The sequence below is a fragment of the Syngnathus scovelli genome, chromosome 11 (genome assembly GCF_024217435.2).
Source record: "Syngnathus scovelli strain Florida chromosome 11, RoL_Ssco_1.2, whole genome shotgun sequence".
Lineage (NCBI taxonomy): Eukaryota > Metazoa > Chordata > Actinopteri > Syngnathiformes > Syngnathidae > Syngnathus > Syngnathus scovelli.
The window spans coordinates 1,151,406-1,166,259 of record NC_090857.1 but is presented as its reverse complement, the minus strand read 5'-3'; the positions used below and the strand labels follow the sequence as shown (position 1 = coordinate 1,166,259).

Below are 14,854 nucleotides of genomic sequence, written 5' to 3'. Positions count from 1 at the left end.
ATCACAAAGCCAACCGTAAAATAAACAACTAATTAGTTATCAATCATTTTGTATTCGACAATGAAGCGTTCCGTCGATATGCACCAGCTGTTTTATACATTCTAAGGAATTATGTTATTACTTTGTGCTGGTGTAGAGTAGAATAAAGTACAATATACTATATAGACGGTTTTTCTCATCTAACAACATGATAGCGTTTTATTGTGGGTACGCACACAGAGATGCGCAGGGAAGATGGGCGGGGCCAGGCTGCGTCTCGCTTACGCGCATGTTTTTGGATGTCGCGCGTGCGCGCGCGCTCGCTCGCTTGCTCCCTTGTCCGCCGTGGTCGCGACGACGTGAGCGTGCATGATCAGAACGAAGCGCGCATATCTGCGAGTACTATTTTGTTATCACGACTCGGCTCCAATCAGGTGGCAATCATGAGCAAAGTGCACGGGGGCATGAAATGCGTGAAATATCTGCTGTTCGTGTTCAACTTCATCTTTTGGGTGAGTCCATTTCCACCACCGTGGGCGGAAGCGGGCTTTGATTGAAATGACATCATTCTTTTTTTTTTTTTTTTTTGATTGTTCAAAGTTGTCCCCTGGCAATGAACTGCATGCTTCAATCTGTGTGTTTAAATGGGAGATGGTCCTGGTAAGGCGTTATTGTGTTATTTCCAAAAGAGCTAGCGGTGCACGATGTTGTTTACAGTCGACACAATGCATAATGTTGATGCTGCATAGAAGCAGCTCAGCCCACTTCCAAGCCAAAACAATCATATGTTTACTATATATTATCTTTGAACAATTAATGCAACTTATGTGGTCACTCTCTCCTCAAACATCGCGTTGTGCTATTATAAACATAAGTTCTTTGTGAAAACTAGGGGGGAAAATACCCATAATAATAATTATAATAAATAATAATTCATGCTGGGGGGTCTTATTTTTTCCTTTTCGTACCGTAAACAAATATTGGATTAATTTTCCAAAAGTTTGAACAACCTATATCATGCAATTGAATCTAAAACTTTTGCTGTTTTTTTAAATGACATTGCCGCAGGAGACACCGTTAATCTGCTTTTCGGCTCGTTTGTTTTGGTCTGCCTCGCTTCTTGAGGTAGGATCAGATGAGAGGACTTAGGTCATTGAAGCAACCTAGTTGTCACGGTCAGGTGGAGCATGGAGCAGGACGACCAAGTGCAGCTTGGACCAGGGTTTAACGGTGAACTCAAAAAAGGCAAAGTGACACAACGTAACCACAAAAACACAAATGACTGACCGGGACGTGAAACCGTACGACAGCAAGACCGGACGACAACAGGAACAACAAAAAAAAAAAAGGCCTCATGACAGGAACACACAACGTGACTCCAACACCGAACAACCACAAGCAATGATCCGACAGGGAGTGAGGGGCAGGCACACAGGACTTATATACACGACAGGTAACGAGATGAGGCAGGTGGGAATAATCACACTGATCATGGGCACACAGGAGGGGAGGGGTGAGCCATTTTCCTCAAAAGTCCTCCAAAGACTGATTTTATAAATGAAAAACCAACAACATATGAGTCTGACGAAGCACCAAAAGAATATTGCGAGTTATGACGGTCACTATAGCCAAAGGCTGAGCTACTCTGTTGTATTTATTTACAAAGCAGCTAGTGACAAGAGAGCAATAACATGAGCATACTGTTTTCAAAAATGCACCAGTTGCATTTTTATGAAGTACAATCGTATAAAGTTCTTAGCATGTTCTACTTGCTATCATAATGAATAGCAAAAGTGAGCAATATTATCATTGTGAAGGCTCTTGTATTGGCTCTCAATTACGTCAGTGATGGAGTGGAGAGCGTTATAGTCCGATTGAGGCACTCCCAATCACCCAAGGCTGCTCTGACCAATGACCACTTGTGTGTCATAAAAGGAGACAGCGGCTCTTTGTTGCAACGAGCCCGTGGGACCGACAGCTCTTGTGGCGGCGCCGGCCAAAAGAGGCGGATCGTGTGTCTGTGTGTGTGTGTGTCTCTGTGTGTGTCTGTGTGTGTGTGTCTGTGTGTGTGTGTGTGTTTGGGGGGGGGGGGGTCGTTTACATCACCCCCTAGAAAATACCTGCATGGCTCCAGTGCACCATAGGGAATTGAATTCATTCGGCAACGATGAAGAGTTGTGTTTACGGCCATCATACAGCAGGTGTACCTTGAAGTTTTGCTCGCAAGTCAAAACAAAAAAGAACAATAGCACAATGTAGACAATCTTCACGGTTCTAGCACTGATTTAGGAATTGAGAATTTGGATGTAATCATCCCCATGAGCTTGAAGAGTGCTGTGACTATCAATTTGACCCCTGCTACAAGTACCTAGCAATTTGAAGAGCACTTTTTGAGAATCGTTGCTGGTAGAAAAGTGAAGAGGAATGGCCAACACTGAGCAGCGCTTCTTGTGCCATCTTGAATCAGATAAAGTTCAAAACCCATAGTCCTCTTAACCTGGCATCATTTCATCACTGCCGTACTTGTGACATTCTGCCCCCTCAGTTATCCGGCTTGTTGGTTCTGGCCGTGGGACTTTGGCTCCGGTTTGATCCAGACACGGTGGAGCTGCTGACAGGCAACAATGCCCCTGACACTTTCTTCATCGGTATGTACTACGATGCTGAGAATGAGGCCTATTCTTTCTCCTTGTGTGTGTGAGTGTGTGTATGTCACATGACATGCCCCACCCGCCCAGGGCCCCTCCTGGAAGCACTCTAGGAGGGGCAAATATCAGGAGAAAGTGACAGATGGAAGGATAGCACATTTAGCAGTGTTAATAATAATTTTCATTTTTGTAGAAAATAACACTCAATATCCAACTAAAATGTTCTGTATGGAAAGCATATTCTCTGGTTTTGATTGGTGATTACTGTGTCATTTAGCAAGCATCCCCTGCTCAGTCCACTCTTTTGTTTCGGAAAAACAACAGCTTGCTGCTCTCCCGCGTGGCTTCATTAAATTTGCGACACCCATAGCGTGTGCTGCCCTGAGGGAGTCACTGGGAAGGTGACGACATCTCAGCAGAAAGCCTAATGATGCTAAGCTAAAATAACACGGTATCTAAGAGTAGGGCCTGTGCAGAGCATTCCGAGTATCGATCGATCCTAATGTGAGTATCGGTCTCGCATCAGAGAGACAGTTTTTCCATCAATTATATTTCAATTATTTTTGCTTTGTGTAATCCAATTTTTTATCAATCACACCACTTGTGTGTTCTTGTGTTATCCTGCAGCTGTCTATATTCTTCTGGGTGCGGGCAGTTTAATGATGCTGGTCGGCTTCTTTGGTTGTTTTGGAGCCGTTCGGGAGTCTCAGTGTCTTCTCGCCTCGGTAAGTTTAATCGCAAGGCCCGGGCCCCCCGAGTGCTATGCAAAGAATAACTGAATTCATTATCTAAACTTTGCCTCACGGGGGGTTAAACTTTTAGTTTTAAATTGTTAAGTGCACATTAGTTGTATTTAACTTTTAATATTTTTTTTCACAGTGACAGAATTAAAGGGAACACAATTATAAATGCAATTGTTTTTTGTTTTTTAATTGTCTCTTTTGCAGTTCTTTGCCTGCCTGTTGATCATTTTCGCTGCCGAGATTGCAGCGGGCGTGTTTGGATTCATCAACAAAGAGCAGGTACAAAAAATAGCAAAAGCTGTTGGGAATACGTAAATAAAATGAAAAAAAAAAACAATATTAACAAGCATACATTTCACCAGATTGTGGAGGAAGTGCAAAAATTCTACAGCAGCTCCATCGGCGACGCGTCCAATTCCAACGCAACTGCCGTCGCACACATTTACCACAAAACTGTGAGTCATTATCATTTCCAAGTTTTATCAATCTAAATTGATAGAAAAAAACCATTTTGATTTGCAGCTCAACTGCTGTGGGGGTTCGACACCAGCTTCTACATCTGACCTGTGTGCTGACGCCCCAGAGGAGACCAAGGTAAAGTAGAGTGACTATGATTGTGTCCACAAGAGGGCGCCATTGGATTGAAACGTGTGAGGAGGTGATACCAGATGTAGCTAATGAAGCGTCCAATGTCATTCCAGGACTGTCTGAGCGCCATCACAGATTTCTTCAACGACAAGCTGCACGTCATCGGCTACATCGGGATTGGCATTGGAGGAGTAATGGTGTGTGTGTCATGACTGCGTCGTTGAATGCACCATTGGACATTTTCATAAGCGTTTATGTGTGTGTGTGATTTCAGATTTTAGGGATGATCTTCAGCATGGTGCTGTGTTGTGCCATCCGGAACGGCAGGGAGGTCATATAGTAGTCGAGCCATAGGATGGATCCCTCCTCTCCTCTCCTCTCCTCTCCTCTCCTCTCCTCTCCTCTCCTCTCCTCTCCTCTCCTCTCCTCTCCTCTCCTCTCCTCTCCTCTCCTCTCCTCTCCTCTCCCTCTCCTCTCCTCTCCTCTCCTCTCCTCTCCTCTCCTCTCCTCTCCTCTCCTCTCCTCTCCTCTCCTCTCCTCTCCTCTCTCCTCACCATACCTCTGCACATAACACACGCTGTCTGCCTGCGGCACGCTTCTGTGACGTTTCTGCTGTAAATATGAACGCATCGTTGCATGCTCTGTTTTGGAGGACTAGCTAGCTGCCTTTTTGTAAAGCTGACCTCTTGTCGAATGTACTACATACTATACGTGCCTCCTGGACAAGCCTTGTGCAGCTAACGTTTTCCTTTATTACATGTGATCTAAATGTAAGGCGAGTGGTTGGCATGTTTTCAAGTACTGGATTTGAATGTCAAGTTTGCCTCTTCTCCCATGCTCGCGTGACTATTACTGCTCGGCCATCTCCTAACTTACAAAATCATGCATGTGAACTTGTACTTGTGAAAAGTTTTAGCTCCTACAGAACCTGAAAATGACCAAAATCTTTTCATGCAAGTGTCTTTAACGAGGGTAACTTGGAAAACATGTTGGAGCGCGGCCCTGAGGACCAGAGCTTGACACCTGTGACCTTTGACCATGATATTTCCCTCATAAAGTGGCCTGTTATTAGGTACACTTGAAAATGGCGGTGTACCTAATGGAGTGTCCGTGTGATTCCCCCGTTAAGTGCACCTGCGTGAAAAGTTTTAGCTCCTGCAGCACGTGGAAGAAGCTAAAAGTTTTCACGCAGGTGCGCTTAACGAGGGTCACTTGGAAAACATATTGGAACGCGGCCCCTCGAGGACTGGAGGTCGACACCCCTGGTTTAAGTGAAAAGCCTCGCTTATGTTACATGGAATATAAATGGTTTTATGGAGCAACTCACAAGCAAATAGAATTGTTATATGGGGCAGCACACAAGCAACTGTGTTGCACATTTTTCTATGATAAAACATTTTAGGTCTCACTGGGATCTGAACCCAGGGTACAGAACCGGGGTGAGAGTCCACAGCAGTAACTACTACACTATGTGCCCTGCAACTTCTCCTCAGTCAGCTGGGATAGGCTCCAGCGCGATCATTAAAACGGATTTAAATGTGTTTATTTTAATACAACTAATCAACAAATCTTTGTACTTTTAAAGCACAGTGGATATTTTAACCTTTTTAAAAGTTTATTAAGTACTACAATTGTGAATGTAATGCATCGTACTTGTGTGCTATCGTTGGAATAAATTAAACAGAGTAGATTACTTTGTTTACTGCGTCGAGTGTGTACAGTCAGTCATACACAGTACAAAAAAGTTGCTTGTACATATATTTTTTTTTCACTCAAAGGCATAGCTGCAGGATGAAATTTCATGTAAATTCATAAGTAAATGAATGGATTGCAAATTCATGTAAATGCATATTCAAATGAACAGACTATGTGACAAAATAAATATTAACTGACACACACAATGTGCATGGAGATTCACAGTCAAGTGGTGGTGGTGACCAACTCGTTAAAAATTCATGTCTAGGAAGATCGGCAAGACCTTGACTCACAGCAACAGTGACTGTAAAATACTGAAAAACATTGAAAATAAAATAGCTGTGCCTTTCTGAGCTCCTCACGCCATCACCGAGGCAGAAAAAACAAAAGGAGCTAATGGACCCAAAAAAAAAAAAAAAGGATTAACATGGCCAATCTGGCGCTTCGTAAGGACGACGATGGTCAGTCAAAGTGCAAACGCGGGACAAGGCCGAGTGTGATTTAAGCCACGAAAAGGGTTTCAAGTGCTACACAACTCTTCTTCCTCCCTCCGAGCATGGATGTAAACCGAACGTAGCTGCCAGTTCTGGCTATCCTTCTTGGCTTCGAGTGGTCCCCCTGAGCGCGTGGCGGCAACCTCTCACGGTGAAAGGACACTGAGAGGGGAGCTGTCCAGGATGTACTCGCCCACGCCCGCAAAGTACATGACCTGGGCAATGCCAAACAGCGGGGCAATGACCAGGGCCCGGCAGCCGGCGCCTTTCAGGAAGGCGGACGGTCCCTCCTTGTGCAGGATTTTACTGTGGGCGCAAAGCAGGAGCAAGTTATTTCAACAATCATCAATTACACCCACCCACCATTGCTATTGAGTAAATCAGAAAACTTTGTACATGTACACTTGGGTTGCCATATTTAAGTTCTACACTATCTGGCTGGTGTTATGTGTTGCATGTATTTGGTTACCATTTTTTTTATGAATGAAGTGCACCAGCAGAGATGGGGAAGACTTCCCCGCTGAAGCAACACCTCAAGACAGACCTACTTTGAACTTGTCTACGGTCGAATTACTCTCAATCAGCATGAAAATCAAGATGCGCCAGTTTTTATGCCCGAGTGCAAATAAGTCTCACCTGACACAGTCGACGACTCCACTGTAAGCCTCCTCAGCCGAGCCTTTATTTAGTGACTGCAGTCTGGTCTTTACCACTGGAAAGCAACAAAAGACAATTCGAGACAATCTATTTTAGTCTTTGAAAATGATGCCCATGACCCAGAGGCCTCACCGTCACAGGGGTTGACGGCCACCGCAGCAATGGAGCCTGCCAGACATCCCGAGAAAAATGCCCAGTAAAAGGGCGATGCCTGCTCAGCGCTGGGCTGGCCCAGTCTGTTCAGGTTGGCGAACAACGGGAAATACACCACTGAGAAGGGGACATCCCTGCAGAGCAGCGACACAACATTTGATTAGACTTCAAGTGTGTTTGGGGAGGAAGGTAGGGGGATCTTACCTCATGAGCGTGGCCCCAAGGCCTTTGTAGAGCCCTTGGATGCCCTGCGTGCGGAAAAGCTCCCTGGCGATCTGCGTGGCCGATACGGCTCGCGGCGGCGCCATGGCGCTCACAGTTCCCGAGTTGTAAGAGCGGCTAAGCAGCGTGTTGGTGGCCACCAGCTTGGAGGGAGACAACATGACTGGCTTCTGTTGCTGGGCAACTACGGCGACAAAAGAAGCAAAACAGAACAGCGCATCAATCACATCCAACTGATTCCAAACGACTTCAATGTTTACCCTGCAGATTGCTTACCGAGTCTGCCCGCGTCCTGCAGCTGTATCTTGAGCATTTCCATGGGCGTGGTGACAATGACTTGACACATGCCCGCGCCGCAGCCAGCCAGCATCTCTTTGAACACAGTCAGTCCCTGACTGCAAACACAAGCAACCAGCAGTTAGACTCAATCAGCTCCGAGAGCGAGAGAGCGAGAGAGAGCATTGCTCAAACAACAGACGCAGCGTACCCATTTTTAGCAAAGTGCTGGCGGAAGAAGTCATTGGCAGCCAACTTAATGGCCTTCTCGGGTGTCACCAGAGTCAAATTGACGGCGGCACCTAAGGGACAAATAAGGTGACAGTTAGACATCCAATAGACACTTTGGACTTTACACATGCACAACACAATCATTCCCCACCATTATCATTATGACACTAGAATTTGAACACTTCCTATATGAGACTAATAAAACATAAAGCAGCTTCAAGTTATAAAGGCAGTAGAGGAATTGACAGAGAAATGAGGGAAGAGACAAACAAAGCAGCTTCATTCCATATCAAGTCAAACACCATTCCCTGGTGACATCTCTTTCATTTTCCTCATTTTCATTCTAATAGTAGCTCTTGAGAGTTTGGGTACCACACCCACTTTTGGGATCTGGGAATGGCACACATTTTGGGGCCACTTCTTTTGGTTGAAGGTAGGTACGGACAGACCTTAAATTGCTATAGCTAGCCCCGGTCCTCCAAATATGGTCAAACGTTTTGTGTGCGATTCGCAGATGCCAAAAGTGGACATGGTACCCAAAGGCAGGAGGCTCAAACTTGAGTCTACACATCGTAAGGCACTAATATAATAAAAATCAGGAAATTTCAACAAGTGTCACCTGGGACTGATGTGAATGGAATGATCCAACAAACACATTATGCAGAGAGGTAGATGCAGAAAATAAGAGACACGGACGGAGGAGCAAAGTTTGACAAGAGAAGAGAAGAGAAGAGAAGAGAAGAGAAGAGAAGAGAAGAGAAGAGAAGAGAAGAGAAGAGAAGAGAAGAGAAGAGAAGAGAAGAGAAGAGAAGAGAAGAGAAGAGAAGAGAAGAGAAGAGAAGAGAAGAGAAGAGAAGAGAAGAGAAGAGAAGAGAAGAGAAGAGAAGAGAAGAGAAGAGAAGAGAAGAGAAGAGAAGAGAAGAGAACATGTTAGTGGGAAAAAAAAACAAAAAGTTTGACAAGACAAGAAAACACGTTAGTGGAAAATAAACAAGACAGACAATGGCGCGCGCCCCGACTTTGGCCAAACTTGAAAATAGACCCTTGTGAGTTCCACAAGTCATGTTCAAGCTCAAACAAAGCAGGTGAAAGCACACCATGAGTCTGGAAAGTGAAGGAGCGGCACAGACGCTACTGACAACAAGTTGTTGACACAAGAGGACATGTGAACATGGCAAAAATTAACATATGTGCCTGTAGTTTGGAATAGAGCAATATAGTAAAAACCATAAATGTTTGCCTTCAGCGTGGCTGCGCCTTATCGGCTAGCCTTCAATCGGCTAGTCCCAGGGGGACCCATGTCTGTAATATGAAAAACACAGATGCAAACAAACAGCATTCCTCACATCGGCAGAGACCCACAACATAAGGGGCCTCGACTTTTCCCTCATAAAACACCAAGTCCAATTTGGATTTGATGACATTTAACAATCATATCAAAGTCTTGGCAGTATTGCTAGCGATTAACACGGGGATGGATGGTTATGGCCTCGTCACAAGCTAAGTGTAGCAACCGCTGGACGTAAAATATACTGACTGCTACAGCCTCAGTTAGGCCTGAGCGATATGATTGAAAAGTATATCACGATACAAGTACTTCATATTGGTTGATAGATATTGAATTACTTTTGTTGACTATTAAATGACAGAAAAAAAAAAGACTGAATTTAGGTCATCTATTTTTTATTTTATTTTAACATAATACAACAAATATAAAAAAGTCATGTAAACTGACCAATATAAAGATTAATTAATATTTAATAATAATAAGTTAGGACTGGGCGATATGACTGAAAAATGCAGTACTTCATATCAGTCAATATTGATGATTAGTACTATTATTTTACCTGATAAAAACAATAACTGTGTACCAGTAGATTGTAAAGTTGCTCCTCGATTACGTGCTAATCACGATACATACTGTTGTCAAATTATCGCCCAGCCCTACCCTAACAACATTTAAGCTTGCTTTAATTTATACAGTGGAATTTACTACGGCAAAATCAGATTAATCCAGTGGAACCTCCAAAGTCAAACAACTCATTTTATACTAAATACCAATTGAACATCATCTAATTCATGATCTAAAGTGACTGAGTGGCTTCATCTGTATTACAAAAATGAAAGAAAAATCACTCCTTGTTTAGCAAAATGAGTCTTTTTAAATTTCATAATGCATCCTATGGTGGCTGCAGCTATTAAATATTTATAAAATTGATTATCTAATACAAGCTGTGATGACTATGATAACTTTGGGATGATGACATGCTTTGAAGTCAAATTCTGGCATTTGCGGATTTGCATGACCACTTTTAAGTAATAGAATAAAGCCTAAGCATTGCGTATGGAGCTGCTTGCTGAGTCTCACGAATTTTTCAACTTTGAAGGTTCGACTGCAATGAAAATAATACCCTGCAGTCAATGCCACTAATATTACATAACACATCCCAATCTTACCCTGTCTTTACATTAAATCCTCTTCGAGCATTTATATTGATCGTAATCATTATATTTGGAATCTCACCTCTGTACATGCCAAAGTAGCCCTCTGATCGTACTGTTTTCACAAGGCAGTCCATCCTAAAAAAAAGAAAAAATGGAAAGATCCATCAAATACTTTACACAGTAACCTTGCATAAATGGCAATCTAAAAGTGACAGAGGATCGGCAGCCTTATTTGCCTTAAATAGAACATGAGCACATGAAAGCGACCCCACCATGGTACACAAAATGTGGAATTTTAGGAATTGCTCCCATTCACACGGTCGATTGCGCCAGAGAGGGATTAGAAACGCTCCCTTTTGAAAACAGAGCACAATACCCTGTGTGTGTGTGTGTGTGTGTTGTGCATGACCACTCACATGCTCTTGTAGGCCTGCTGCCCTTGTCTCTGGTTCTGTAACCTTGTCTTTGCCAAGTCAATGGGGAAGACGCAAGTGACGCCGACAATGCCAGCAATGCCACCATTGATGAGTTTGGCTGGGAGGCTGCAGGAGAAAAAAAAAAAAAAAGAACAAAAAAGTGGTGATTACCTTAAACATGACATTGTTCATTTTAAATACAATGAGAAATGAGAGGGGGAAAAACAAACATACCTTATGTGCTGCTGAGACATGACTTTGAAGTAATGATGCAAACTTGTCAACTTGTTCGGTCAAAAAATTAATCAACGGAGCGTTCTAGAAAGATTAAAACAAGTCAGGAGTCACTCATATGATGCCTACGCTCCTCATCTAACAACACTGTATAGCGGACGGAGGCTTATGTATGTATATAGAGGCTCAGTGACGTCACAGAGTTTACAACCCGTGGGCGTGCCCTCGTTGCATTCCGGGAGACCAAAAAAGGTCATCATTACAGAAAGATTAAATGAAAAGATTCCTATTCTATTCTACGAATGTATCTATTGCTATTCTATTTGACAGCCTGGAAAAACTACCAAAATAAACGGATCAACGCGTTTCTCTTTTGTAGTTAGCTTTACGCCGATCAAATAGATAAATATACTTTCGATAACATTGACTTGGGTTTAAAACATCAAAACCCAACATTGTTCACATAATTCAAAGTTATGATTGATTTCGTATATAACAGAAAATCTCGACGCGCAGTCATTCCGTTTTTGTCTAACGGCTAACAATCATGGCTTGCCACCAATCGTAAGTGACGCTAAATACTAAAGTGAATATTTGGAACGTGACATGATGTTCAAAAACAAAATGAACTCACCTAAATTAGGTCGAGATGAATCGCTATAAATTCTTTGTTAACTGGAGGTCTGTCTGTGTTGCGGATCGCTCGAACAGAAGAAATTCTACAATAGCCTGGAAATTTCCATTGAGTCTCTTTAGGCTTGCGTACGACTGAGGAAGTCCACCCACAGAACCAATCAACGCTTCTCTAGTTTGCCTACTCGACGTCGATTGGCTGCTTGGATACCGCTGCGATTGGACCACAAAGCTGTCGTTCAAAGTTTACCGCCAATGAATTGAGTAATTTGACGGGGGAGGGCGTTTAAAAACCGATTCAAGACATGCCCATAGAAAACTTGCAAAGATCTTGAAAGTTCTCGTTTTACCAATTATAACCGCCCTTCCTATCGTGACATGCTATTCATTGTAGTCTCCAGCAGGAATTCTTTTTTTTTTTTTTACAATTTACAAAAGTAAAAGCGTGTATAGGAATTAGTTTTATTCCAGTCTTCTAAACGGGCTTATATATAATGTGAAATGTTTTACCATACAGAATATTCTTTTGCTTTCTGGTAAAACAGACAATTGCTGCATTGTGCTTTTTTGTAAGCTTGGAAAAAGGCTAGGCGGCAAGTTTTACTCTTACACCCTGAAGGTGCTCTTGTTTCCAATGGTTACAAAATATTTGAGTGAATGCCAGAAGCGTGAAAGTGTTCATTTGGTTTTCACCGGAACTGACTGAATCTGGCATACTCTACTGACACAGAAAAGACAGTATACTGTAATTCAAAGTGTGTATAAAAACTCAAATGATTGCCTCGCTTGAGAATAAGGTGTCTGCAGCCCATGGGTCCATTGTATGGCGGTACAATTGCTGTTGTTAAGTAAGCACAATACTGACCAAACTGCATGTTGTTGTTTTTTCAAATGGATGAATGGTATGTGCCTCACAGATCAGGTTCAGCAGATTCCAAAAGTGCTCAACCCCACATTGCTTTAGAAAACCTCATTTAAGGCCAACAAATTCATGCAGGCCCTCCAAGAGCTACAGCAGCTCAGGTACTGTTGTGCAGGATTGCTGTTAGGTAAGATTGCCTTGTATGTGTACAAACACGTTTTAACCCTTCCCTGGAATATCTTTCCCTTCTGTGTCATCGCCTTTAAACCAAAAACATGAGCCCTTGTCAGAGGTGCGCCGGGAATAGGAAGGATCATAAAGACAAAAGGTTGGACATCACATGATGACGGGAGCGATGTCGTCCATTCACATGACCATGCGTATTGAGCGTTCTCCCGCTCTTGACCGGCCGTGCTATTAATACACTCCAGCTGTCTTCCCAAAAGCTCCTGTGGGGATGAGAGGTGCTAACACAAGAGCATGTTACCAAATCAAACAACTTGTAAAAAAGTCAAGTTGGTCACTCTTTGCTACTGACATCGGAGAAGGAATGCATCATTTCGTGGTATACCACCAGAGCAGCCAGTAGTTGAAGTCAACTGCAGATTGCAGACCGAACAGACCAGAATAGCATTTGGGCATTAGTTCTTTTGAATACTAGTATGAAAGCAAGAACAAGTTTATGACATTTCTGAGTCAATGTTTCAAGGTTAAGAATGTGTGGAGTGGTGAATAAGAGCTCAGTTCTAGCTGAAATTTTATCTTAGTATTTCTTTGTCCTTGTTCTGTTATTTATGGAGGGGAATATTTACTGTCATTAAGAAACAAACTGTCTTTCGAAAATTTGTGTTACGTCAATGCCCTAAGAATGAAAACTGAGGAACTTCTTTATCCTTATTCTGTGAGTTTTAAATTTGACACACTTTTTGACATGCTTCTTTTGTGGTATGTTAAATTTAGAAGCTATTCACACAACAGGGACTTTAAATCTTAGTCAACAATTCAAATCCATCTTATGTTTTGGTGACACTGTCCTTGAAGAAATACAGTGGCCTTCATTCCTCAACCCATAACACGGGCTTCTTCACGTGTCAAGGTAAATCTAGTCTCTGAGGTGACATTGCAGGTATAACTAGTAACAAAAAGCAAAACAGGATGTGATTAAGTCAAGCGCAGCTTAGTTGGAAAGCTATTTAGGGGCTTTAATCAAGAGCATGGAATCCACCCACACACATTTGCATACATGCGAGATAAACCAGATCAGTGACTCAGAGATGGCAAACAAGGCAACAAGTGAATTCAGGAGAGCATGAAGTCGTCTGGGTATGGGTACATATGTCGAATCGGTTTGGTGCATGCGATACCGCCCATGTCAGCCCTGTGGGCACACTCATCGGTATCCGTCCTGCAGGCTCCACAGTGGCAGCTGAGCGCTACCGGGTAGGTGAAGAGGGCGCTGGCCGCTCCGGGACATCCTGGCAGCTGGATCGTGCGGTACTCCACCCTGTCGTAGGTGCAGCCTCTTTGGACCAGGAAGCGCGAGCCAAATATGTCTCTGATGTTGCTGTCCTGCTCACAAGCAGCACAGTGTTAGTATACATAACAGTTAGGTATTTATCTGTTTCCTAATCATTGTGAGAACCCATGAACATGATTAGTGTCTTCACGAAACCGAATATCACGATTAAAGGTCATTTGTTACCTCGGTAAATTGTTTGTGCTCTGGAGCGCGCGCTTAAATTGACATGGGCTGCGCAAAGTATTGGGTGGCTTCAGTCACAGGGCGTAACAATAAATGGAAGAATTCACACAAACAGAAAAACGTGTAGCTGCATGCAAGTGCACAGCTAAATGCACTTAGGGTAAGCACGCAGGAGGATCTGAAAGAGCAGTAACGACGCAGTGAACGATGCTCCTCTCATTTGAAAATACAAAACTTGATGATATCCAGTCATGCATGGACCTCAGTTAAGTGTTTGTGAGATTATTGGGGTGCAAATATGGATTAAGGTGCAAACCATACATTTTTCTGATCTACATTCCAGTCTTTGAATTTGTATCCAATAAAGCACGACTGACTCTTAAGGGGATGCAAGATGGTAGACGTTGCGGATGTCGAGCATGTACGGTACGCACCCTGGAGTAGCAAAATCCCATGCAGATGGTGGTGTTGACGGCCACGCAGAAGTCGCACTCGGGCTTCTCCACGTACAAGGTGTAATCGCTGGCTATGCACATCGGTGCTGCCGGGATGAAGAGCAGCAAGAGGAGGCAGCAGGCCAACACGGCGGCATTCATCTTCAGCCGAGGTCCGAGTCACGGTGACACCTAGCAAAGGATGACAATATTAAAGTCAGTTAATACGTTTTCTTTTTCTCGCTTTTGCCTCACCTGCCTGAGCGAAACCTGGTGATGCTGTTGCAAAGAATCCTTGGTGCACTTATATGCTGAATGCACTCTACATAATGTATGGTCCCCTGTCTTGTCTCTCTTTTAGCTCCAATCTATGATCAAATGGAAGGAGAGAAAAACGAAAGGCCATTACGCTGATGACATGAATGAATTATTTTCCATCAGT

General features: G+C 43.3%; 3 protein-coding genes across 4 annotated transcripts; 1 reads left to right on the top strand and 2 right to left on the bottom strand.

The window, feature by feature from the left end:
• Window positions 1-280: 280 nt before the first annotated feature.
• Window positions 281-5,651, top strand: tspan2a (tetraspanin 2a). Its single transcript, XM_049732612.2, has 8 exons — window positions 281-491; window positions 2,525-2,627; window positions 3,255-3,352; window positions 3,575-3,649; window positions 3,733-3,825; window positions 3,893-3,964; window positions 4,072-4,155; window positions 4,233-5,651. Exons 1-8 carry the CDS (start codon window positions 423-425, stop codon window positions 4,296-4,298), a joined length of 660 nt encoding a protein of 219 aa, XP_049588569.1. The 5' UTR covers window positions 281-422; the 3' UTR covers window positions 4,299-5,651.
• On the bottom strand, window positions 5,645-11,577 carry slc25a55a (solute carrier family 25 member 55a). 2 transcript variants are annotated; one of them, XM_049732610.1, is made up of 10 exons: window positions 11,416-11,577; window positions 10,782-10,865; window positions 10,548-10,673; window positions 10,211-10,266; window positions 7,667-7,757; window positions 7,456-7,574; window positions 7,162-7,363; window positions 6,937-7,091; window positions 6,784-6,859; window positions 5,645-6,453 (listed from the first exon to the last, which is right to left on the bottom strand). In XM_049732610.1, exons 2-10 carry the CDS (start codon window positions 10,799-10,801, stop codon window positions 6,294-6,296), a joined length of 1,005 nt encoding a protein of 334 aa, XP_049588567.1. In that variant the 5' UTR covers window positions 10,802-10,865; window positions 11,416-11,577; the 3' UTR covers window positions 5,645-6,293. The 2 variants fall into 2 exon arrangements, with proteins under 2 accessions (XP_049588567.1, XP_068508415.1); XM_068652314.1 differs by lacking the exons at window positions 10,211-10,266; window positions 10,548-10,673; window positions 10,782-10,865; window positions 11,416-11,577 and adding an exon at window positions 8,927-10,144.
• A 1,876-nt stretch (window positions 11,578-13,453) lies between these two features.
• Window positions 13,454-14,574, bottom strand: tshba (thyroid stimulating hormone subunit beta a). The gene is made up of 2 exons (XM_049732614.1): window positions 14,413-14,574; window positions 13,454-13,845 (listed from the first exon to the last, which is right to left on the bottom strand). The coding sequence occupies exons 1-2, from the start codon at window positions 14,572-14,574 to the stop codon at window positions 13,576-13,578; spliced, it is 432 nt and encodes a 143-aa protein (XP_049588571.1). The 3' UTR covers window positions 13,454-13,575.
• Between the last annotated feature and the right edge of the window lie 280 nt (window positions 14,575-14,854).